The 27,195-nt window shown below is 37.2% G+C and overlaps 1 protein-coding gene across 1 annotated transcript in view; it reads left to right on the top strand.

Annotated features, from left to right (window-relative positions):
* PDE149 (integral membrane TerC family protein) overlaps positions 1 to 22,946 on the top strand; it is a 35,372-nt gene extending 12,426 nt beyond the window's left edge. Inside the window, exons 9-14 of the mRNA XM_088097318.1 lie at positions 20,221 to 20,270; positions 20,449 to 20,505; positions 20,586 to 20,664; positions 21,049 to 21,107; positions 22,427 to 22,484; positions 22,566 to 22,946. Coding sequence (XP_087953444.1) covers positions 20,221 to 20,270; positions 20,449 to 20,505; positions 20,586 to 20,664; positions 21,049 to 21,107; positions 22,427 to 22,484; positions 22,566 to 22,657 — 395 coding nt within the window. The 3' untranslated portion in view covers positions 22,658 to 22,946. The remainder of the gene's footprint in view (positions 1 to 20,220; positions 20,271 to 20,448; positions 20,506 to 20,585; positions 20,665 to 21,048; positions 21,108 to 22,426; positions 22,485 to 22,565) is intronic.
* The last annotated feature ends 4,249 nt before the right edge of the window (positions 22,947 to 27,195 follow it).

Raw genomic sequence — 27,195 nt, 5'->3', positions numbered from 1 at the left:
CTCTCGGATCTCGGGTCCTTGACTCAGGCGGGGCCATCGATCATATCACTGGTAACAAGTACTTGTTTTCTTCCTTGTCATGTTCGGATAATTTACCCTCGGTAACGATGGCTGATGGGTCTAGAGTCTCATCTCATGGTATTGGTACTGTTCATATTTTTCCGTCCATATCCATTGATAATGTACTTTATGTCCCTGGGTCTCCTTTTAACTTATTGTCCGTAAGTCGTCTAACTCGTTCCCTTAATTGTGTTATTTCATTTACCAAAGATTCTGTTTGGTTGCAGGATCGGAGTTCGAAACACATGATTGGCACAGGATGTGAGTCTCATGGCCTATATCATCTCACCCTTCTCCACATGCTGGCGTAATCATGGAGTCACCATCCCTTCTTCATGCTCAGTTAGGTCATCCCAGTCTTGCCAAACTGCAGCAACTTGTTCCGAGTCTGTCGAAATTATCAAGTTTGTCGTGTGAGTCTTGTCAGTTAGGTAAACATACTCGTAGTTCCTTTCGTCGTAGTGTTTCACAACGAGTGTCATCCCCCTTTTCATTGGTTCATTCTGATATTTGGGGACCTAGTCGTGTTAAGTCAACTTTAGGATTTCAGTATTTTGTTACTTTTATTGATGACTATTCCAGATGTACTTGGTTGTTTCTCATGAAGAATCGTTCTGAGTTGTTTTCTATTTTTCAATCTTTTTTCAATGAAATAAAAACTCAGTTTGGGGTTTCTATTCGCACTTTACGTAGTGAAAATGGCCGTGAGTACCTTTCTCAACCGTTTAAACATTTCATGGCTTCTCATGGCATTCTTCACCAAACCTCATGTGCCTATACCCCTCAACAAAATGGGGTGGTTGAGCGCAAGAATAGACACCTTATTGAAACAACTCGTACCCTTCTCATTCATGGTCAAGTACCCTCACGTTTTTGGGGTGATGCTGTTCTCACGGCATGTTATCTTATCAACCGCATGCCATCTTCCATCCTAGATAACAAAATCCCTCATTCTATCTTATTTCCTCAAGACCCTCTACATTACCTCTTAGAGTTTTTGGGTCTACATGTTTTGTTCATGATTTTAGTCCTGGTCTTGATAAGTTATCTACTAGGTCTCACAAATGTGTCTTCTTAGGATTTCCACGGTCACAAAAGGGCTATAAGTGTTTTTCCCCTTTCCTCAATCGTCATTTTATCTCTGCTGATGTCACTTTTGATGAATCTTCTTTTTACTTTACACATCTATCTTCTAGTTCTGTACTTCTCCCTGTTACTGTTGATATTCCTCTTATCTGTGATCCTCCTGGTGATGCTCCACCCATTTTGTCTCCTCCTTCTTTAGACTCTCATTCACCACAGGATCGTCCTTCACCACCACCCCTTCAGGTTTATAGTCGCCGCAATTGTCTCCCTCATGACTCACTTCCAGTGCCGCCTCCTGTGTCTCCTCCGGCTCCAGCAAATGAGTCTGACTTGCCTATTACCCTCCGTAAAGGTATACGCTCTACCCGTAACCCTTCCCCCCATTATACTGTTCTTAGTTACCACAGATTATCTCCATCTTTTTACACTTGTCTCATCCATTTCTTCTGTGTCAATTCCTAAATCTGTGGGTGATGCCTTAACTCATCCTGGCTGGCGTCAAGCTATGCTAGAAAAAAGTGAAACTTGGGAGCTTGTCCAATTACCATCTGGAAAGTCTGTTGTTCGTTGTAGGTGGGTGTATGCTATCAAGGTTGGTCCTGATAGCACAATTGATCGTCTGAAAGCTCGACTGGTTGCCAAAGGCTACACACAGATTTTTGGTTTGGATTATGGTGATACTTTTTCTCCAGTGGCAAAAATACCTCTGTTCGCCTATTCATTGCCATGGCCGCTCTTCGACAATGGTCTCTTTACCAACTTGATGTCAAAAATGCTTTTCTAAATGGTGATTTGCATGAAGAAATTTATATGGAGCAACCACCTGGCTTTGTTGCTCAGGGGGAGTCATCTGGATTGGTAGGTCGTCTTCGCAAATCCTTATATGGCCTAAAACAGTCTCCTCGGGCCTGGTTTGGTAAATTCAGTTGTGTTGTTCAACAATTTGGTATGTCTCGCAGTGAAGCGGATCATTCAGTGTTCTATCGCCAGTCAAGTGCTGGATGTATTTACTTAATAGTGTATGTCGATGATATTGTTCTCACAGGAAGTGACTATCTCGGTATCTCTCAGATGAAACAACACCTTTGTCACCATTTTCAAACCAAAGATCTTGGCAAACTCCGGTACTTTTTGGGTATTGAAGTAGCACAATCCAATGATGGTATTGTCATATCTCAGAGGAAGTATGTGTTAGACATCTTGGAGGAAACAAGGTTAATGAACTGTAAATCTGTTGAGACACCTATGGACCCTAACATCAAACTCCTACCAAATCAGGGGGAGCCTTTCTCAGATCCTGAATGGTACAGAAGATTAGTTGGTAAATTAAACTATCTTACTGTTACGTGTCCTAACATTTCCTTCGCAGTTAGTGTGGTGAGTCAATTTCTAAACTCCCCATGTGAAGACCATTGGGATGCAGTTGTTCGCATACTGAAGTATATTAAAGGATCACCTGGAAAAGGGTTGTTATATGGCCCTAACAACGATACAAAAATCGTTTGCTATTCAGATGCTGATTGGGCTGGTTCCCCTTCTGATAGGAGGTCTACTTCTGGATATTGTGTCTCTATTGGTGGCAACCTGATATCTTGGAAAAGTAAGAAGCAAAGTGTTGTGGCAAGGTCCAACACAGAAGCAGAATATAGAGCTATGGCATCTGCTACTTGCGAGCTTGTGTGGCTTAAACAATTACTTAGTGAATTGAAATTTGGAGATGTCACTCACATGACACTTATATGTGATAATCAAGCTGCTCTTTGTAACATCCCAATAAATAGTAATCACCATTAATCAGAACTAATCACATTTACAGAAAATACAGTACAGTCTTAATATTTACAGTAGCTGCTCAAAAAGAAAACAGCACGTACAGCAATTTACATCAACTGCTCACACATATTTAAAACTGAATATGCAGCACTTTACAGTATTCAGAATTCAAAATAAATACAGAAACCAGTTCTGATTTACTATTCTGCATAACTATATACAGAAATGTCAAAATACAGTACAGAAAAACTAACTAAAGCTACTACAGAAACGCGCCTCTACTGCTCAGCTTTAACTTCAACTTCCACAAGGTTGGCATCCTCCAAATTTTCTTCTTCCAGCATGGTTTCAAGGGGTGCCTCACCATCTGCTCACATCCATAACGGATGATCATTGCATTGACAAGACGGACATACAGAACAGTAGACAACACAAGGAAATTTGCAAGGGTAAGCTTAGGTAATTTAATTCAATACAATCAACATAATTTAACATATAAAATCAGTCATACAATTCATACAATATTAAACACATATCCACGCATACAGTAACTCATCCAAATTCTCATAATTAAAGACTGTCCGGACTGTATGATCCATGTATCTACAGGCGTTCTTGCACCCGGGTGATGTAGTAACTGGGATACCCTCAACAGCTGCCACCCGAGGTTAACCCTTATCAGCCCAAAGTACTATGTAGGACTAGTGCCTCCTGCCATTCCCACGCATGAACTACTCTCCTCTACATGAGGATAAGCAATCACGGAATATCAGGATGAACAGCCATCAGTAGCTTATCCATGGTCATACTACACTACTTCTCATATTCACATCATAGAGAAGTTCCTCCTTGGAACGCTCTTTCACAATCCAATCCCATAAATCCATTCAAATCATCATTCGCACATTTTCACAATTTCTCTTAATCAAATTTTCATTCTGTATTCACTCTCTTACTTTTAAGGAACATCCATCATTCATTAGATAAGAAAGAACATGTTGCAGTACTCATACATCCACGTTTCTGAACAAGAGAAACGAGCCATTTATCCACTTGATACTTGATGACACTTAATACTTTGAATAGCTTGATCTTAGAAATTATGGATAATACTTAGAAAAATTTTAAGTATAAAGACTCCAGGCAGAATCCAAAGAATAAAGCCAGTAAGAAATATTTAGATAAACAACCAAATATGATTGAATTCAGAAAGCAACACTGCCAGTCAAAGACCGAACGTAAATTAATAATTTGAACGAACGCCAGATACGTTCGCTCACGAAGCCATGAAAGACGAGCGTTCAATTACAAAACCGAACGCTGCTCGGACGAACACCAGACCAATGACCGAGCGCCAAATAGAACGAACGCGTAATTGAACGAACGTGCACTTGAACGAACGTGCATCATAACGATCGTTCGGTAACAGACCGAACGCTAACTAGGACGAACGCTCAATCTAAGATCGAGAGTTCATTTGGACGAACGCTCAGTATAATACTAAGCGCTGCTTATGACGAATGCTAATAAACAAAACCGAACGCTCTAAGTACTTTTCAATTTATTTTGAATTGTTGGGCACGTTAAGCTGAACCGAACGCTCAAACTTAATCCTTCACACAAATAACGCTCGTTCACAACCAGAGTCCTTTCCAAATGAAAGGATCCTCATTCTAAGAAATTTTCCAGGGAAACCGAACGGTATAAGACCGTTCGATGACGAGCGTTCATGATCAATCAGAGAAGATCAGATTTCCAGATTTTTCATTCACGATAACCTCACAGTTTTCATACAATTCATAGACTTAGAATTTATCTTCAACATAATTTCATACATTACAGAATTCGTATTATCATCTCCTAAATACAGAATTTTCCAGTTCAACATATCATCATCAATATACAGTAAAATCATCTTTCCAATTTATACAGAATTCAATCAAAGTTCTACTCATACATATCATTTTCTGCATACAGTTCAAACAATAGCATCATCCACATACAGTTTCAAATTTTATCAATCATATACAACCAGTACAATAGAATCTCGCATGCAGACTCCAAAAATTAATATATTTCATACAATTCCAACATCCGGTACTACCATACTCATTTATGCACACTCAAACATAATTTCTGTCATGCAGTTCAGACATTCCAGTACATTACATTGCTTTCATACAATCAAACAGTATTAAATTAAATCCCTAAAGCTTCCCTTACCTGTTACTGCAGTGTACTTCCAATTGCTTAGAATTTCACTCTTGCACTCACGGCTTTCTATCCAGGAATTCACTCAACCAATTCCACTAAATCTGATACCAAAAAGGACATCAGATTCAAACCTATAACCCATGCATGCAACCAGGATTTGGTTCGCATGAACTAAAACAGACCAAGTGCAGGGACGAGAACTTACCAGATCAGTTCTCAGTTCTTGTTCGGATCAAAATGATGCTCACAGCGCTGAGGAGGTTTCTACGGTGTCTGAAATAGGATTGGAGGAATTGATAGTGAGTTATCTTAGAGAGAAGATGAAAGAGTGCAGGGAAATACAGAGAAGATGAGAAATCAGAATTCGAGAGAAAGAAGAAGATTGCATGGGAAGGAGAGAGATGTTTTCAGAGAAATTGTTTTTCTCTTCCTCTTCAAACGGTGAAGCACTCATGCAATGCCACCTGGCTTCCACTACAGCTTTTAGAAGCTTCCAACATAACAGATGTCATTCAGTGTATGCAGAATTTAAGAGAGTGAAATTGATTTCCCTCTTACGCAGAATGAACATCCATTCGTCCACTGCCAAATGTTTTCCACTATCTAAATTCCAAACATTCAAACATTACACTTGGCAGATGCATGCAGTGAAGTGTAAGTGAAATTTGAATTGGCACGGTGCAGTAAAATAGTGATCAGATTATGGATTAGTGTGTATTAATTTATCAGGTTCTCACATTCCCCCTAACTACAAAAATTTTCGTCCTCGAAAATTCTAAAGCTTACCAGGAAATAGGTGAGGGTACAATTCCTTCACAGCCTCTTCCACCTCCCATGTTGAGTCACCAGTCTTTGCATTCCACACCACTTTCACAGACGAACATCCTTTCCTTTGTAGAGTCTGGTGCGGCTGTCTTCCACACAAACAGGTTGCATCTCCAGTGTCCTGTCTGGACGAATCTGGATGTCTTCTAACTCCAGTACGTGTGATGGATCAGCTATATATTTACGGAGTTGGGAAACATGAAAGACTGGATGAAGGTTGGACAATTGAGGTGGTAAAGCCAATTCATACGCCACTGCTCCAATCTTCTTCAGAATTTGATAGGGTCCAACGTACTTGGGAGAAAGCTTCTTTGGACGAAGGACTCTTCCCACACCAGTGATTGGATTCAACCTCAGAAACACGTGATCTCCAGCAGTGAATTCTAAGGGTCTTCTTCTCTTATCTGCATACGATTTCTGCCTGCTTTGAGAAGTCTTCAAACGTTCTTGAATCAGTTTCACCTTCTCAGTTGTTTGCTGGATTAATTCAGGTCCAGTTACTGCATTTTCACCTTCTTGGAACCAACACAAAGGAGTTCTACACTTCCTTCCATAAAGAGCTTCAAACGGTGCCATTCCTATGCTTGCTTGATAACTGTTATTATACGTGAATTCCACAAGCGGCAGAACCTCATCCCATACTCCCATATGATCTATAACGCAGGTCCTCAACAAGTCTTCAAGAGTTTGGATGGTTCGTTCAGATTGGCCATCCGTCTGAGGGTGATAAGCAGAACTCATTTGCAGTTTGCTTCCCAATTCTCCTTGCAATGACTGCCAAAAACGAGATGTGAATCTCGTGTCTCGATCTGAAATAATACTTGAAGGAACTCCATGCAACCGAACAATCTCCTTAACGTACAGCTTGGCCAAATTTGTCATGGACATTTTCAAATTAACTGCCAGGAAGTGAGCGCTCTTAGTCAATCTGTCCACAATCACCCAAATTGAATCATGGTTTCGGACTGTACGTGGCAGATGAGTCACGAAATCCATAGAGATGCTGTCCCACTTCCATTCTGAATTTCCAAAGGCTGCAGCAATCCTCCTGGTCTTTGGTGTTCAGCTTTTGCACGTTGACAAGTTAAACAAGAAGACACAAAATGTGCAATATCACTCTTCATACCAGGCCACCAAAAGGATAAACGAAGATCCTGATACATCTTAGTCATGCCAGGATGCATGCTAAGACGGCTGTGATGTCCCTCCTCCATTATTATCCTCTTCAACTCACTGTCCTTTGGAACGCACGTTCTTCCCATATACCGCAGTAGACCATCCGTTCCAGCATTGAACCCCTTAGCCTGATCTGTACCAAGCACGCTCAAGATTTTCACCAATTCTTCATCCTCACGTTGCTTCATCCAAATTCTGTCAAACACATCACTGGAAATTCTGAGATTACAGCATCTGATAACGTCCGTTCCCAAGTCAAACTGCAATCTTAGATCTCTAAAGCTTTCCACCAAATTCAGCTCCTTCACCATCATTGCAGAGACCCTTACGGCTTTCCTACTCAATGCATCAGCCACCACATTTGCTTTTCCAGGATGATACAGTAATTCAAATTCGTAATCCTTCAAGAATTCAAGCCACCTCCTTTGCCTCATATTCAACTCCTTTTGATCAAAGAGGTACTTGAGACTCTTGTGATCACTAAATACTTGAAACGTTGCACCATACAGATAATGCCTCCAGATTTTTAACGCAAACACCACTGCTGCCAGCTCCAAGTCGTGTGTGGGGTAATTCTTCTCATGAACTTTCAACTGCCTGGAAGCGTATGCCACTGCCTTTCTTTCCTGCATCAGTACACAGCCCAAGCCTTGATACGACGCATCACAATATACTTCAAAAGGCTTGGCCGTGTCTGGAATCACCAACACAGGAGCACTTGTTAATTTCTTCTTCAGTTCCTGAAAGCTTTCCTCACATCTATCTGTCCAAGCAAATGGCTGGTCCTTCCTGGTGAGGTAAGTTAGAGGGGCTACTATCTTAGAAAATCCCTCAATGAACCTCCTATAGTAGCCAGCGAGTCCCACAAAACTCCTAACCTCCGTGACTGAACGTGGACTCTCCCAATCCAGCACTGCCTTCACCTTGGCTGGATCCACTGCAATACCACCAGCAGACACAACGTGTCCCAAAAATTGGATCTCCTTCATCCAGAATTCACACTTTGAACGCTTGGCATACAGCTCTTTCTCCCTCAATACGCTCAAGACAGTCCTCAAATGGTCTTCATGCTCTTCAAAGCTCTTGGAATAAATGAGGATGTCATCAATAAACACCACAACAAATTTATCCAGGTACGATCTAAAAATTCTGTTCATATAATCCATGAAGATTGCAGGTGCGTTTGTCACTCCAAAGGGCATCACCACATACTCATAATGGCCATAACGAGACCGAAATGCAGTCTTCTGAATGTCCTCCTCTTTAACTCTGATTTGATGATAGCCCGAACGTAAATCAATTTTTGAAAATACGCACACCATGCAATTGATCCAGCAGATCGTCTATCCTTGGCAGTGGATACTTGTTCTTGATGGTCAGCTTATTAAGTTGCCTATAATCAATACAGAGACGGGAGCTGCCATCCTTCTTCTTTACCAATAATACAGGTGCTCCCCACGGTGAAGCACTTGGACGGATGAACCTCTTGTCCATCAATTCCTCAATCTGTTTCTTAAGTTCCACTAATTCAGCTGGTGCCATTCTGTAAGGTTGAACCGAGATGGGTGCAGCAGTGGTTACCAGATCAATTGTGAATTCTACCTCACGAATGGGAGGTAGTCCAGGGACTTCATCCGGAAAGACATCCGGAAATTCATCTACTACAGTTCGTCCTCTACTGTTATCAACATTGGTTGAACGCTCAACCTCATTGTCTTCATACGTCATTATTAGAAAACAGCTTGCTCCCTCCATGATATCCTCCCTAAACTGCCCAACAGTGATTGACAGTTCTTCTTCTTCTACATCTGGAAATATTAACTCCTTCTTCCCACAATCAATGAGGATGATTGGTAGTCAGCCAATCCATCCCCAAAATTACTTCTAAGTCTTGAAGGGGTAGGCAAATGAGATTAACTTTATATCTACGCCCCTCAACTTCTATAGGACATCTTACACAAACTGTAGATGTCTTGATCCCACCAGCCGCTGGGGTTGACACCACCAGATCGAACTGTAACTCGCTCTCCACTAGCCCCAACTTCTCAACACACGCCTTCGAGATGAAGGAGTGAGTCGCCCCCGAATCATATAATACACCACACGGCTTTCCAAACAGTAAACAAGTACTGGTGATAAGGGTACCTGAGCGAGCAGCTTCAGCACCAGTAATAGCGTACACCCTTCCTGTTGCTTGTGCACGTCCACCTCTACCTTGTTGAGTCCTTCCAGCATTTGGAGGTCTCATTACCGCACGGCCTCCCATATTACACTCCTGATCCGAGTGTCCATTTCTCCCACATTTGTTGCAATGCTTTACTCCAGTCAATTGAGGACAAGCCCATCTCAAATGTGGTCCTCCACACTGATAGCACGTCAAAGTCCTTGGCTGTCCAGTTTGGCCAACAGTGACCAAGGCCTGTGATCCACCAGATGATTGAGTTGGACGAACGTATGGGGATCTTCTTAAGTTAGTTGTGTTTCTGGATGTAACCTGCCCCCTATTCAATTGCTGCTTCTTCTGTTGTTCGTTCTCAGCCACATTCTTCTCCAGTACCTTTGCTCTTTCAACCATGGCAGGGAAAGACCGAATGCACAGGCAGGATATCAACACTTTCAAATCACTTCTAAGTCCATTCTCAAACTTCCTGCACTGCCATTCTTCGCTTGTAGCCATGGTATTAAAACGGACCAGATGTTTGAATTTGTTGGTGTATTCTGAGACAGACATACCACCCTGTACCAACTGAAGGAACTCCACCTCCTTTGCAAACCGCACACTGTCCGGGAAATATTCTTCATAAAATTTTGCTCTAAAAACCTCCCAATTAATGGGATTCTGCGCGTCCCTCAATATGGCTTTCATGCTCGTCCACCAGTGACTAGCCTCACCGGTTAACAAATATTCTGTAAACGCCAAACGGTTGTCATCTGGACATCTTTTTGCATCATAGATCCGTTCCATATCCCTCAACCACTGATCCGCTTCATCCGACAGTCCTTTCCCATTAAATTTGGCTGGGTGGTGTTGTAAGAAACTCTCCAAACTCCATTCTGCATGAGGTGTAGCAGTAGAAGAAGAGGCTCCTGGTGTGCCTCTCGCAGCAGACAGCATGTCCATCAACTGTCTCTGCGTTGCCTCAGAACTAACCCGCGAAGCCTCCAAGCTATTCAGTGCTTCCTGGTTTTGCCTCATCAAGGCAGCGTTCTGCTCAATCAAGGTCGTGTTTTGTTATTGAAGCCTGTCTATGACTGCCTCCAACACACGTGCATTATTTGGTGCATCAGATTCATTCGGCTGAGGTGGGGGAGGAAGTCTAGGAGCCATTCGTTTTCTGGACCAGAGAAAACGTACGTTAGTTATGTTCAAGAGTTAAAATTTAATACAACAAGCACACAACGAAAAGCACAGTGCACTCATACCCTACATGTCCTTAAAAGAACAAAACTGCTCTGATACCAATAAATGTAACATCCCAATAAATAGTAATCACCATTAATCAGAACTAATCACATTTACAGAAAATACAGTACAGTCTTAATATTTACAGTAGCTGCTCAAAAAGAAAACAGCACGTACAGCAATTTACATCAACTGCTCACACATATTTAAAACTGAATATGCAGCACTTTACAGTATTCAGAATTCAAAATAAATACAGAAACCAGTTCTGATTTACTATTCTGCATAACTATATACAGAAATGTCAAAATACAGTACAGAAAAACTAACTAAAGCTACTACAGAAACGCGCCTCTACTGCTCAGCTTTAACTTCAACTTCCACAAGGTTGGCATCCTCCAAATTTTCTTCTTCCAGCATGGTTTCAAGGGGTGCCTCACCATCTGCTCACATCCATAACGGATGATCATTGCATTGACAAGACGGACATACAGAACAGTAGACAACACAAGGAAATTTGCAAGGGTAAGCTTAGGTAATTTAATTCAATACAATCAACATAATTTAACATATAAAATCAGTCATACAATTCATACAATATTAAACACATATCCACGCATACAGTAACTCATCCAAATTCTCATAATTAAAGACTGTCCGGACTGTATGATCCATGTATCTACAGGCGTTCTTGCACCCGGGTGATGTAGTAACTGGGATACCCTCAACAGCTGCCACCCGAGGTTAACCCTTATCAGCCCAAAGTACTATGTAGGACTAGTGCCTCCTGCCATTCCCACGCATGAACTACTCTCCTCTACATGAGGATAAGCAATCACGGAATATCAGGATGAACAGCCATCAGTAGCTTATCCATGGTCATACTACACTACTTCTCATATTCACATCATAAGAAGTTCCTCCTTGGAACGCTCTTTCACAATCCAATCCCATAAATCCATTCAAATCATCATTCGCACATTTTCACAATTTCTCTTAATCAAATTTTCATTCTGTATTCACTCTCTTACTTTTAAGGAACATCCATCATTCATTAGATAAGAAAGAACATGTTGCAGTACTCATACATCCACGTTTCTGAACAAGAGAAACGAGCCATTTATCCACTTGATACTTGATGACACTTAATACTTTGAATAGCTTGATCTTAGAAATTATGGATAATACTTAGAAAAATTTTAAGTATAAAGACTCCAGGCAGAATCCAAAGAATAAAGCCAGTAAGAAATATTTAGATAAACAACCAAATATGATTGAATTCAGAAAGCAACACTGCCAGTCAAAGACCGAACGTAAATTAATAATTTGAACGAACGCCAGATACGTTCGCTCACGAAGCCATGAAAGACGAGCGTTCAATTACAAAACCGAACGCTGCTCGGACGAACACCAGACCAATGACCGAGCGCCAAATAGAACGAACGCGTAATTGAACGAACGTGCACTTGAACGAACGTGCATCATAACGATCGTTCGGTAACAGACCGAACGCTAACTAGGACGAACGCTCAATCTAAGATCGAGAGTTCATTTGGACGAACGCTCAGTATAATACTAAGCGCTGCTTATGACGAATGCTAATAAACAAAACCGAACGCTCTAAGTACTTTCAATTTATTTGAATTGTTGGGCACGTTAAGCTGAACCGAACGCTCAAACTTAATCCTTCACACAAATAACGCTCGTTCACAACCAGAGTCCTTTCCAAATGAAAGGATCCTCATTCTAAGAAATTTTCCAGGGAAACCGAACGGTATAAGACCGTTCGATGACGAGCGTTCATGATCAATCAGAGAAGATCAGATTTCCAGATTTTTCATTCACGATAACCTCACAGTTTTCATACAATTCATAGACTTAGAATTTATCTTCAACATAATTTCATACATTACAGAATTCGTATTATCATCTCCTAAATACAGAATTTTCCAGTTCAACATATCATCATCAATATACAGTAAAATCATCTTTCCAATTTATACAGAATTCAATCAAAGTTCTACTCATACATATCATTTTCTGCATACAGTTCAAACAATAGCATCATCCACATACAGTTTCAAATTTTATCAATCATATACAACCAGTACAATAGAATCTCGCATGCAGACTCCAAAAATTAATATATTTCATACAATTCCAACATCCGGTACTACCATACTCATTTATGCACACTCAAACATAATTTCTGTCATGCAGTTCAGACATTCCAGTACATTACATTGCTTTCATACAATCAAACAGTATTAAATTAAATCCCTAAAGCTTCCCTTACCTGTTACTGCAGTGTACTTCCAATTGCTTAGAATTTCACTCTTGCACTCACGGCTTTCTATCCAGGAATTCACTCAACCAATTCCACTAAATCTGATACCAAAAAGGACATCAGATTCAAACCTATAACCCATGCATGCAACCAGGATTTGGTTCGCATGAACTAAAACAGACCAAGTGCAGGGACGAGAACTTACCAGATCAGTTCTCAGTTCTGTTCGGATCAAAATGATGCTCACAGCGAGAGGAGGTTTCTACGGTGTCTGAAATAGGATTGGAGGAATTGATAGTGAGTTATCTTAGAGAGAAGATGAAAGAGTGCAGGGAAATACAGAGAAGATGAGAAATCAGAATTCGAGAGAAAGAAGAAGATTGCATGGGAAGGAGAGAGATGTTTTCAGAGAAATTGTTTTTCTCTTCCTCTTCAAACGGTGAAGCACTCATGCAATGCCACCTGGCTTCCACTACAGCTTTTAGAAGCTTCCAACATAACAGATGTCATTCAGTGTATGCAGAATTTAAGAGAGTGAAATTGATTTCCCTCTTACGCAGAATGAACATCCATTCGTCCACTGCCAAATGTTTTCCACTATCTAAATTCCAAACATTCAAACATTACACTTGGCAGATGCATGCAGTGAAGTGTAAGTGAAATTTGAATTGGCACGGTGCAGTAAAATAGTGATCAGATTATGGATTAGTGTGTATTAATTTATCAGGTTCTCACACTCTTCATATTAGCTCTAACCCTGTCTTCCATGAGAGAACCAAACACATTGAAGTTGATTGTCATTTTATTAGAGAAAAAATCATATCCGGAGATATCAAGACTGAGTTCGTTAACTCAAGCAACCAGTTGGCAGACATATTCACTAAGAGGACCTAGAATTGACTATCTTTGTAACAAGCTTGGAACATATGATTTATATGCTCCAGCTTGAGGGGGAGTGTTAGATGTTAAGTTGTGTGTTTATGTTAATTGGGCGTAGCCCATTCTGTATTTAGGGTTTAACCCTTATCTTACATTATAAATAAACTACCCTATGTGTATGCTAAACACATAAGGGAGATTTCTCCTAATCTTCTCTACTATTTCACAGATACCATCTTCCATTTCAACCATTACAAAAATATGCAATTAAGGCACCAAACACGAAGACTGATGATGAGTGTTTGAGATTACGTAGGAACGAAGGCTGTGATGAAACTCTAGGGTTGGGTAGCAATCAAGCCTGCTATGGAACTCTATGGTTGGACATCAATGAATGTGATGGAACTCTAGGGTTGGACAGTAATGAAGGCTGCAATCAAATCACACGGATAGAGGTTTCCAAGGATCAGGAGCTCTGATACCATCTTAAATTTAGGAGAGAGAATATATTTCTTATTATTTGTCTCCTTACATGGATTGGATATATACACAAGAGCTTATTGAATGAACAACCTATTCTACGGAACAAATCCCTGAAATTGTGGGATTGTTATTCTAGTAATAATAGTAAGATATAGAGAATATAACAAATTAAATTCATGGGAATAAAATCTAAAATTTCTTAAAATATATTTTGACCAGAATTGTGGAGAAAGGTATATCCTATTGTAGCTTCCTTCTAGTATAACCTGGAATACTTTTTTATATTGGGTTGATCCACGGTTCCTTTTTGGAATGTTTGATTAGAATACATGGATAAACAAAGGCGTAGCTACATAGTTACTTTTATGCTCATTCTACCTGGGTCAATGTAATTGACAAAATATATTGTTGGTGTGGGAAATCAAATAGTATTTTAGGAAAGAATAAATTAGGAAATTTGTGTATTTCATAACAAGTATATATTTTATTGTAATCGGTATAGATTTGAATAAATAGGGACAATCCCATAAATCAAGGGATTCTAGAATAGAATATAGTTATTATATTTCCTAAAATAGCTTAGGTCTCCCGTATATATCTTGTATGATCTCTTTGTAATAAATATATCAATTTCCATTTAACCTAATTTCCAGATGGTATCAGAGCTTCCGATCTAGGAAGCTCTGTCTGCGCATTGTAAACCCTAAGACGGCAGCCTGCATTGCTGCTGCATTTTTCTTAACCCTAAGACGGCAGCCTGCATTGCTGCTGCATCTTTTCCTATATTCATTACATTTTTTTCCCTTGCTATTGCAACCTTCTCTATCGCTCAATCTTCTGTTGCTGCTGTCTTCTCTGTGCCTTAATTGCACAGCCTTTCCTTTTTTCCGCTCAGCCATCTTCTTGCTATGATGTCAAGGGAAGAGGAAGTTGTGAACCCAACCCCAGAAACAGGGAATTCCCATTCCCAGCTTCCTGGAGAACTGCAGAATATCCATTCTGCATATCGACTCAATGGAAGAAATTATTTGAAGTGGGCCAAACTTGTTCGTACAGTGCTGAAGGGAAAGGGGAAGTTGAGTCACCTGATGGAGTCTGGACCCAAACAGGAGGATTCCAAGTTTACTACATGGGATGAGGAAGATTCAATGATCATGGCGTGGCTGTGGAATTCAATGATTCCAGAAATCAGCGACACATGCATGTTCCTTAATTCGGCAAAAGAGATTTGGGATGCTGTAGAGCAAACCTACTCTAAAGCCAAAGATGCTGCTCAAGTATATGACGTAAAGGTGAAAACTTTGGCAGCAAAACAAGGGAACAAGACTGTTACAGAATATGCCAATCAGTTGAAATCATTATGGATGGAGCTAGACCATTATAGAGTCATAAAAGCCAAATGTACTGAAGATTCAGCACTTCTCAAGGAATATATCGAACAAGACAGAGTTTATGATTTCCTTGTTGGTTTGAATCCTGAATTTGATCAAGTTAGGATTCAAATATTGGGGAAGCAAAAGGTACCATGCTTCAATGAAGTGGTGGCTATTGTGAGAAGTGAAGAAAGCAAAAGGGGTCTCATGTTGGAGAGTCCAGCAGTAGTAGAGAACTCAGCAATGGTGGCTGACCATAAAGGAGAACAGACGTTGGCCATGGTAGCCGAACAAAAGAAAGGAGGATCAGCAAATGTGGAGAGAAAAGGTGATGGTCTCTGGTGTACCTACTGCAATAAGCCTCGTCATACCCGAGAGAAGTGCTGGAAGTTGCATGGGAAGCCTTTAAATCGAGATCGAGAAGGGGGACACAGTGGAGGCCCCTCAAGGAAAGGAGGACAAGTTTATGTTGCTGCTGGAACAAATGAAGGAAATAATCCAGAAGCTGCTGCCCATCTTAATCAAGAGGAGATAGAAAGGGTGAGAACCTTTCTTAGTAAGCTGGAAAAACCTACAGGTGTGTGTTCTTTGGCATATTCAGGTAAGTTTCCACTTTCTTTTGGATTAAATGTCTCAGATACACCCTTTAACAATTACTGGATATTGGACTCTGGAGCCACAGACCACATGACACCATTAGCCAAACACTTCTCCACATATTCCCCATGTCCCAGCAACAAGAAAATTGCCACAGCAGATGGAACCCTTATAACTGCAGCTGGTCAAGGAAATATCCAAATCAATTCTTTAATAACCTTAAAAGATGTTCTCCATGTCCCAAAGCTGTCCACCAACCTAGTCTCTATACGAAAACTTATAAAGGATTTGTCATGTAAGGTTGTTTTTTACAACGATCATTGTGTATTTCAGGACAAGGATTCGGGGAGGATGATTGGACATGCTAGAGAATGGAATGGCCTTTAGTATCTTGAAGATCCAAATCTGTACAACAAAAACAGAATCTCTCATTCCTTTATATCTGAATCTTTGATGACCAACAGAGAAAAAATCATGCTTTATCATTGTCGGTTGGGACATCCCTCCTTTGGAGTGATCAAAATTATGTTTCCCTCTCTGTTTACAAAGTTAGATGTTGAGAGTCTTCATTGTGAGGTGTGTGAACTTGCTAAGCACAAGCGTGTATCTTTTCCAATAAGTAATAAAATTAGCAATTTCCCCTTTTATCTTGTTCATACTGATGTATGGGGACCTTCTAATGTTTCAAATGTGTCTGGTGCTCGATGGTTTGTCACCTTTATAGATGATTGTACAAGGGTCACTTGGGTTTTCCTACTTAAACAAAAATCAGAAGTCAGTTCTGTCTTCCTAAACTTCCACTCCCTGATAAAAGGTCAGTTTGGTGTTAATATTAAGAGGCTTAGGTCAGATAATGCCAAAGATTACTTCAATCATGTCCTTAATTCTTTTTGTCAAAAAGAAGGTATAATTCATGAGTCCTCTTGTGTCAAAACACCACAGCAGAATGGGGTCGCAGAAAGAAAAAATGGGCATCTATTAAATCAGACTCGGGCATTGTTGTTCCAAAATAGTGTTCCAAAAAATCTCTGGGGGGAAGCTGTTCTTACAGCAACACACCTTATCAATAGACTACCCTCTAGAGTCTTAGGATCAAAAAGCCCTATGGAAGCTTTGTCGTCTTTCTATCCAAACCTATCCACTACAAATAATCTTAAACCAAGAGTTTTTGGGTGCATCTCATATGTCCATATTCATAATACAGACAGGGGGAAACTTGATCCTAGAGCCTTAAAGTGTGTCTTTGTTGGTTACTCACTCACTCAGAAAGGGTATAAATGCTACCACCCCCCATCCAAAAAATTCTTTGTGTCTAGGGATGTTACCTTCAATGAACAAGAGGGCTATTTCCATCAACCTTATCTTCCGGGGGAGAGTTTCAGGGAAGATAAGGAAAGTAGTAATTCTGGTTTTCCCATTCTTCCATACCTGATATTTGAACCTAAACTAGATCAAATTGAAGCTGTACCAAGTGAAATAGGTCAAGAAAGTGAAATTAATTGTGAAGCTGATCAAGGAGATGTTGAAGCTGGAAAATTTGGTAAGAAGCTGGTATACTCAAGAAAGACTAAGGCCATTCCAGGATCAAGCAATGTTCAAGAATCCAACTCAAATCCACAAAAAGAGGTAACAATTTTTTCTCCAGCTGTGCAGGCTGAAATTGAAACCCAAAATGATCTTGAAATTGAAACCCAAAATGATCTTGACCTCCCAATTGCCATTAGAAAAGGGCCAAGAAAATGCACCAAACAGCCAATCTACCCTCTCTCAAATTACCTGTCCTTTGAAAATTTCTCTCCTACCCATAAAGCCTTCCTAGTAAACCTAAACACTACACTCCTACCTAATACCCTATCTGAGGCATTGTCTGACAGAAAATGGAGGCAAGCCATGGATGTAGAGATGGAGGCGTTAGAGAAGAACAACATCTGGGAGTTAGTCACCTTACCAATAGGAAAGAGGCCAGTTGGATGTAAGTGGGTTTATACAGTGAAATACAAGGCTGATGGATCAATTGAGAGATATACGGCAAGACTAGTTGCCAAAGGGTTCACCCAAACCTATGGAGTTGATTATTTGGAGACCTTTGCTCCGGTTGCCAAAATGAACACAGTTAGGGTGATATTGTCTCTTGCTGCCAATTATGGCTGGAACTTGGAACAATTTGATGTTAAGAATGCTTTCCTACATGGAGACCTTGAAGAAGAAATTTATATGGAGATACCTCCGGGATACGGTAGAGACGTTGTTACCAACACTGTTTGCAAGCTGAAAAAGGCATTATATAGGCTAAAACAGTCCCCCCGTGCATGGTTTGGCAGGTTTACTAAAGTTATGATAGGTCTAGGTTACAAACAAAGCCAAGGGGACCATACTTTGTTCTTTAAACATTCTAAGTCAGGGGGAGTAACAATATTATTGGTGTATGTGGATGACATAATATTAACTGGAGATGATAAAGAAGAGCAGCGATTGTTGAGCCAAGGCTTGGGCAAGGAATTTGAGATCAAGACCTTGGGAAAACTAAAATATTTTTTGGGAATTGAAGTTGCCCACTCCAAGAAAGGGATATTTATATCCCAGTAGAAGTATATCACTGATTTGCTCAAGGAAACTGGCAAGGCAGCGTGCAAACCTGCTAGTACCCCATTAGAACCAAACATAAAGCTTGGAAATGCAGAAGAAGACGTTGCTGTTGAAAAAGAGATGTACCAGCGATTAGTGGGCAGACTTATATATTTGTCTCATACCAGGCCAGATATTGCCTATGCAGTGAGTTTAATTAGCCAATTTATGCATAGCCCAAAGGAGACCCATTTACAAGCTGCCCACAGAATTTTACAGTACCTTAAAGGAACTCCAGGAAGAGGGATTCTATTCAAAAGGAATGGTAATGTGAAGCTTGAAGCCTATACTGATGCTGATTATGCAGGGTCAACTGTGGATAGGAGGTCAACTACAGGATATTGCACCTTTCTTGGAGGAAATCTTGTGACTTGGAGAAGCAAAAAGCAGGGTGTAGTGGCTCGGTCCAGTGCTGAAGCGGAATTCCGAGCCATGGCACAAGGTATATGTGAGTTGCTATGGCTTAAAATCATCTTAGAAGACTTGAGGATAAAATGGGAAGAACCTATGAAGCTCTATTGTGATAATAAGTCAGCAATCAGCATAGCCCACAACCCAGTGCAGCATGATAGAACAAAGCATATTGAAGTAGACAGACACTTCATCAAAGAAAAGCTTGATAGTGGCTTGATATGCACTCCATATGTGTCCTCTCAAGATCAAATTGCAGACATTCTTACCAAGGGGCTGGGCTGCCACAATTTTGAGAAGATTGTATCCAAGCTGGGAATGGAAAACATCTATTCACCAGCTTGAGGGGGAGTGTGGGAAATCAAATAGTATTTTAGGAAAGAATAAATTAGGAAATTTGTGTATTTCATAACAAGTATATATTTTATTGTAATCAGTACAGATTTGAATAAATAGGGACAATCCCATAAATCAAGGGATTCTAGAATAGAATATAGTTATTATATTTCCTAAAATAGCTTAGGTCTCCCGTATATATCTTGTATGATCTCTTTGTAATAAATATATCAATTTCCATTTAACCTAATTTCCAGAGTTGGCATATAAATTTCATTAGCGTTGTTAGATAGCTGCTATAGTGCTATCACATTCTGGAATTTCTCAAATCCATGATTGCAACTGTCTCCTATTGCAACTGCTATCATTGTTGTGGTTGTGGTGTGCTGCATAGTCTTGTCATCACTGACAAATCTTAAACCAATTGGACTTCTGGAGTTAACATAATATTAATTTTTATTTATTTTGCGAACAACTTAAGTTCTATAGATATATAATTAATCTAACATATTTCAACTGTTTTGTGACTTCCGCAATATGATGTTGCAGATTATTGACTTTCCGCCATTTTCCGCAATCTACGATTGACAACATTGCTTTTTCACTTGGCATGTCATTGTCTGCACTGATTCAAGTTTTACTGTGTTGTTCGCTTATCATCTAAAATCATATTTCTGACAAAATTATTGCAGCGTACTATGATGGAGATCGATTCATAACAAATCTTGGTGGGGTGTGGAAAGTAAGTTGTAAATTACTAATCATCTTTATTTTGATTAATTTTTATATTTTTCTCAGTATGATTACATTGAACTTTTTACTACATCATAGTTGTTCCTTCTATTTCAGTAAAAAAATATTTTTTATGAATTAAATTAATTTGAACTTGATTTCTAACAGGGATCAAACATTTTGGGCAGGCCACCCCGTTGCTTCTTACGGTAGCTGTTATTGAGCTCAGTGACATTGCATTTGCAGTAGGTTTTTCTCCTCCATCTATTTCGTATGGAATGTCTAGTTAAGTTCGCATTGGAATGTTAACTCAGTTTTCCTTTAGGTTGACTCAATACCTGCAGTATTTGGTGTAACGCGGGATCCATTTATAGTCTTTACTTCTAATCTTTTTGCCATTTTGGGTACGTTCTCTTTGCTTACATTCCCCTCATGCATATCTGAATTTGTTTTCTATAATGTTTTGGAATTGGGATTTGTATTCCTTTAGTATACTATACTGATTCCCAGAAAGCTTACAAACTAAAGTTAAAGATTTGAACGGTATAGTTCATCTATTTTATTGGGCAACATGCTGTAGTATATAATTTTATAACTGAGAATTTGTTGCACAGAAACTGTTATTTTCTAACTATATTATATTTCCGTACTTCACTGCCCTATGGAGCGCAGAGAGGCAAAATAGTTCATTCTTGTCGTACTCTCATCACGTGTGTATCTGTCCAATTATGGATGCTTTTTCTCAGAAGTTTATTTGTATTTAAACCACTTCTGTTTGTCAAATGTAGGTTTAAGGTCGCTTTATTTAATAGTATCGGAGGGTATGTCTGAGTTGAAATACTTACAGGTAAATATTGACTTTGTCTGTTTTGATATACCTTGGCTGCTGCATAACTTTTTCCGTTTACATGTCTATCATTTAACATGACCATGTGTATTACTGTTGGGACTTAAACTATGGTTCTGATATCATTTCAAATTGTTGCTTCCTTGGGCTTCCTGCTTCGTATAGAAATTTTCTACTTCATCCTAAATTGTCCTTGAAAAAAATGCTCTTTTTTTTATCGGGAGCACAATTATTGCAGGAAAATAGACATGTGTTTGAGTTATGATGAGTGGAAAACAAAAGTTACTGCAAATTTATCCTTCAAGGAAGATAGACAATTTTCATGATTATACTAAAGGAATGCCTTAGTCATGTAGGACAGCAACAAAAAGTTATCAAAAGGTCAGATGGGCTAGCCTGGGCTGAAAGTTGACCCTAGCCTGTGTGGCTGAAGGTCAAGTTAGATCTATTCAGATTAAAAGTCGATTGAAAGTCAAGACAAGCTAGTCTAAACCGAATGTCTAATAAAATATTTAAAAAAGTTAATAATTGTCATGTTTAAAAAGAAAGTCCATGGACTGGTCTTAGACAACAGGGTTTTTATGGACATTTTGATCTTATGGGATTTTTTGACCTTAATCCATGTGGGTCAGGGTCAAGCCTTGTGGGGTGGACCAAATTGACAGCTCTACTATTTACATTGATGGTTTATTTGCAGTCCTCACTCCCTAAGATAATCTAAAATAGAATAGCAATCAATAATCACAAATTGAAATGAAAGAATAAAAACCAATTGCAATTGTATTGCTGTCACCTTAACGTTAACTTAGCATAAAACCGCTGGGTACTATACTGCACATCTACCAATGCATTTGCGGGACACTAAATACTTTCTTGTACACCTAATGTGGGCTATTTTTATTGCACATTGCTTATTAAATTCCTTTCAGAAACCAAAATTGTTGGTGATCCACTTGATACATCATTGAGAATCTCAAATTCGTGGTTGTTCTGTCAAAGGTTTTTGGTTCAAAGCATTACGCGATAATCCGTTTGAACTCTAAATTATGACTATTAGTAGTTTATCCAATGTAATAAGTCTTGAAACGAATTATGATTGGTTTGTAACATCTATGTCATATATTTACTAATCTAGTATTTTATACTGAAGTTCATAGAAGGGCGTCCCAACATTAATTTAAGCTCAGGACAATCTGCTACCTAGAATTTTGTTGTCTCCTTACATAGCATGTTGCATATTAATTGTTGTATCTTACAACGCTTCTGTTTACTTATACTTTCATCCTTGTTATTGATTTCCAATTTTTGGTTTTCTTTAGCCCTCCATTGCTGTTGTTCTGGGATTTATTGGGGTTAAGATGATCCTGGACTATTTTGGTGAGTATACATTGCTTGTCAACTTAATTTATACAAAATTTACTGTGCTTGGTTTTTCACATCTGCTCATTCACTCTTCAGGATTTCATGTCTCCACAGAGGAATCTCTTGGTTTTGTAGCCTCAAGTCTTACCATTGGAGTGGTATTAAGTCTGGCTAAGAAGTCTGAGTAACTCAGAAGCTCATTTCAACTCATCATCGTCTCCATCCCCAGACACACCTTCCCCAAAACAATGAAAATAGACCCATCGTTTCTTCTTTTATGTTGAAAACCCTCTAGTGAGGATAATTTGTTTAATACATTGGTTTCATTTGCCAATTGAGGAAAGTTTGCTGATTATTCTGTAAAGTTGATGTTCAATGATGAAGCATAATTCTAAGTATCACTTTGGAAAATGTTCATTATCAATTCTTCAGTGATACAAGTTATAATGTGAAATGTGTTTGAAGTTAATTTTTTAACACATTCCAATTGCTTTAAATAGTTCAAAATTAATTTTAGAATAAACAAGTCCTAAATTGTGAGTTAACATATTTTTTATGGATTTACAGAAGTTTGCACAAAAATACTATATTGAGAAATAAGTTTCATTGATTTTTAAAAATAAAAGTTTTGGATATAAAATTTTCTCTACCAAAAGAAAACTCTATTTTGTTTAAGAAGTTACTAGAAAGGCATTTCTAATATATTATAATATAAGAAAAGAATATACTAGCAAATTTACGGTATTATTCATTTTGTTTTGAGCAAGTGTTTCAAAAGTTAATTTTTTTAACCATTTGCTATTTTTAATTTTTTTAATTATATTTATATTACTTCTACATGTACATAATATTTATTTTACTTTTTTATCTATTTATTTTATTTTTAAACTAATTTGTCTATATTATTTATTTATTCTTACTTTTATACTATTATAAATTTTAATTAGTTAGTCATTTAAAAAATTATTAAAGAATAAATTTTATTTAAAGTATAATTTTTTTTTGTTTAAACCCTCGGATGATTCTCATATTTGTATAAGAATCTCAGTTGGGTATCCATATTTGTAACTGTCTCAATTGGGTCATAATATTTGTAAAATTAAGTCAATTTTACCTTATTCGTTAAATTGTCACAAGTTAATATTTGGTGACGTGGTGCACAAATAATATGTTGATATGTATTTTTTGATTATGTGGACTTTCTTATTTAAATAAAGAGTCTTTTCCGTGGCAGAAATGTAATTGTTTATTTTAAGAAATTAGGGATTTTTGTTTTGTGTTTGATTTTCTGAGTTTAGCTGAGGTTGCTGGTGAAGGCGCGACGAGAAGTCGCGGTTTTGGGGGGTTTTCATTTAATGGTTTATAATCTACATTAAATTCTTAGTTCATGAATGCGTTTTGAATTATGATAATAAAATTTCCATAGTTGGTATTCTCCAACCCAAACCAATTAGCATTAATGATAAATTCAATTCGAGAAACTTTAATGTTTATGATAAAATTGAAAATTAAAATCCCAATGTTTCTGGAATTTAATCCAGAAAATCTCGAACCCTAATTAAAATAAGAAATCTAAATTGGAAAAATTTTCAATTTGAAACCCTAATGCTCCTGAACCCTAAGGAAAATCCAATTTTCTGGTTTCCTTCTTCTCTGGTGCCGTGGAGAAACAACCTCTAGAGGCTTCTTCTTCTTCCTGGTTCAGGTCGTGAAGGCGCAGGCAGTGGTAGTTCGCACATCAGGTCTCGCCATTTTTGGTTTTCGCGTTCTGTTTCTGCTCTTCTTCTCCTTCGGTGCACTGCTCTTCCATAGTTGGTATTCTCCAGTATATGAAACCCAAACCAATTAGCATTAATGATAAATCCAATTCGGGAAACTTTAATGTTTATGATAAAATATGAAATTAAATCCCAATGTTTCTGGAATTTAATCCTCGAGAAAATCTCTTTTAAGAACCCTAATTAAAATCAGAAATCTAACCTGGCAGAGAGTGCAGAGCGCAGCTGGCATCAAACCTGGCATCGCCGTTTGCCTCATCTACTAAAACTTAACGCCGTCCATTTTTAAGGACTAATACTAATAGTTTCAAAACTATGAGGACTAAAAACCATCAAAGTTTCGAGTAGGGACTAAACCCAAAATGATGTGATATTTAAGGGACGAAAAACATATTTAACCCTTTCTAAAAGTTAGTTAACTTTTAAAATAAATTAATAGCTATTTATTTTATTCTGTGTCTTTTAATACATTTTATCTATAATTAAAAGTTTTATCTAATGTATTTTTAATATACTTATAATTAAATAATAACTTATATTTAAAGTATTAAGTTTTCTTTTCTGTTATTTTTTTCATTCTTTATAATTATATCTTGGTTGATCATTTAATAAGTTATTAATGATTAAATTATATTTAAAGTATTAATTATTTTCTCATACTATTTTTTAATTTTTAATTTTATTCTTTTATGATTTTAATTACTTATTCATATAAAAAAAATTAAATTTAGAAAAAATATATCTTATTTTTATTTCTTAAAATAATATTATTTTAAAAATTAATATATATTTATTAAAAATAATATAATTTTATTTAAAAAAACTATTAATAAAAGATTATATTTATCATTATTATATTAAATTATTATATAAATATTCTTATTGTTGAATATTTTTCATATTTTAATTATATAAAAATTAAACTAATATTATTTAATAAAAAATTAGCATGAATTATATATATATATATATATATATATATATATATATAGATATATATATATTCGTAAAATGTTTTAAATAAATATTAAGTATGTTTTTAATTTTGTAAATGAAATTAGAGTTAGTTTTTGTTCAAAATTTTAATATATTTTGATTTTCAACTTTACAAATGAATAGATGTAATCTTTTAAATCCACATTACTAATTTTTTTAGTATTAAATTGTTTTTTGGATTGACGTTTAAGCTAGAATATGTCAAATATAACACTCCAATTTTTGGAATGTGAAAGTTACGAGTAAAAATTGAAATTTTAAAACATATGCAGAAATCCAAATTCCATAAGCTTTTACAATCAACAAAAAGTAAACCATAATTCCAATTGATCACAAAATAAAATTCCCAAAAAAATAGTTTACTTTAAAATAAACTCGTAAATTTTTCTAACTCTCTCAATTCGCTCGTCACGCTATACTGCATCTGAATTATCTGCTTAATCATTTGCTTCCGTAATAAACTATCATCGTAGGTGAGAATCACAATTACAAACATACGGGTTAATTGAGAATCAATCATACGCAGAATAACATAAGCGCATCTGCTATACATTCATTACAAAAACAAACACAACAACAACCCACCAACAGTTCAAATACAGTCAACGATCATCATCACAAACCGGTGATCTATCCATCGTACCCTACCATACCCCCTGTTCATTAGTCAGGCTATATTGCATCTGAATTATCTGCTTGATCATTTGCTCCCGTAATAAACGATCATCGTAGGTGAAAATCACAATTACAAACATACAGGTTAATTGAGAATCAATCATACGCAGAATAACATAAACACATATGCTATACATTCATCACAAAAACAAACACAACAACAACCCACCAATAGTTCAAATACAGTCAACCATCATCATCACAAACCAGTGATCTATCCATCGTACCCTACCATACCCCCTGTTCATAAGAACCACCCAGTTCGAGTCATCTTGCCATTAATCTCCAAACTCATCCTCTTCTCGCATCACACGACAGAAGAGAACCCCTTTCCCGCGTCGCATGGCAAAAAAGGATTTACTAGGTACGACGAGACAACCCCTCACTAACCTATCATATCTTCACACGCATACATCCAAACGACAACACACATATACACAGTTCACACATGAAAACAAATCGAGAATATAAAAACAAAGAATAACAAAAGTCAACAATGTAAGCTCCCCTTACCTGGTTTTTCTGATAAGACTTTTTCCTAGAATAAACAATGCCCTTCAATAACACCCTTAAGCTTTCACAAATCTTCACTCGATCAAACTCTCACTCTCACCCTCAAAGTTTCTATCTCCTTTTTCCTCATGGGTAGGGTTTCTATGCTAACATAATATAAATAGGAGACTTACCTCTCTTTATTCGGTTTATTTTTTGAATCTTTATAAAACCCCATTATTTTCATAATATAATCAAATAAAATTATCTTTCTTCTAATTGATTCTAATAAGTTAATAAATAATATAGTTTATCATAACTCTTTATTCTAACTGATTTTGACAAATCTATTAATAATATATTATTATCATTATTATTATTACTATTTTTATTATTATTATTATTATTATTATTATTATTATTATTATTATTATTATTATTATTATTATTATTGTTATTATTATTGCCTAACAATAATATCTCAACATTCCAAAAACCCTGACAACAATTATTTATTTATATATAAGTACGGCATATAAATGTGGATATATATATATATATATATATATATATATATATATATATATATATATATATATATATATATATATATATATATATATATATATATATATATATATATATATATATATATATATAAAATAAAACTATAACCAACCCAAACCATATTAAAACCATAATTTTACGTTCTTAAATAAAACAATTATTTTAATATATCATGAAATCATAAAACAAAAGTGTCACATAAAAAAATGTATTTGTAC

This window comes from Vigna umbellata, chromosome 8, assembly GCF_029865625.1.
Source record: "Vigna umbellata cultivar VRB3 chromosome 8, Vumbellata_1.0, whole genome shotgun sequence".
In the NCBI taxonomy this organism is placed as follows: domain Eukaryota; kingdom Viridiplantae; phylum Streptophyta; class Magnoliopsida; order Fabales; family Fabaceae; genus Vigna; species Vigna umbellata.
This window is presented reverse-complemented; position numbering and strand designations above follow the sequence as displayed.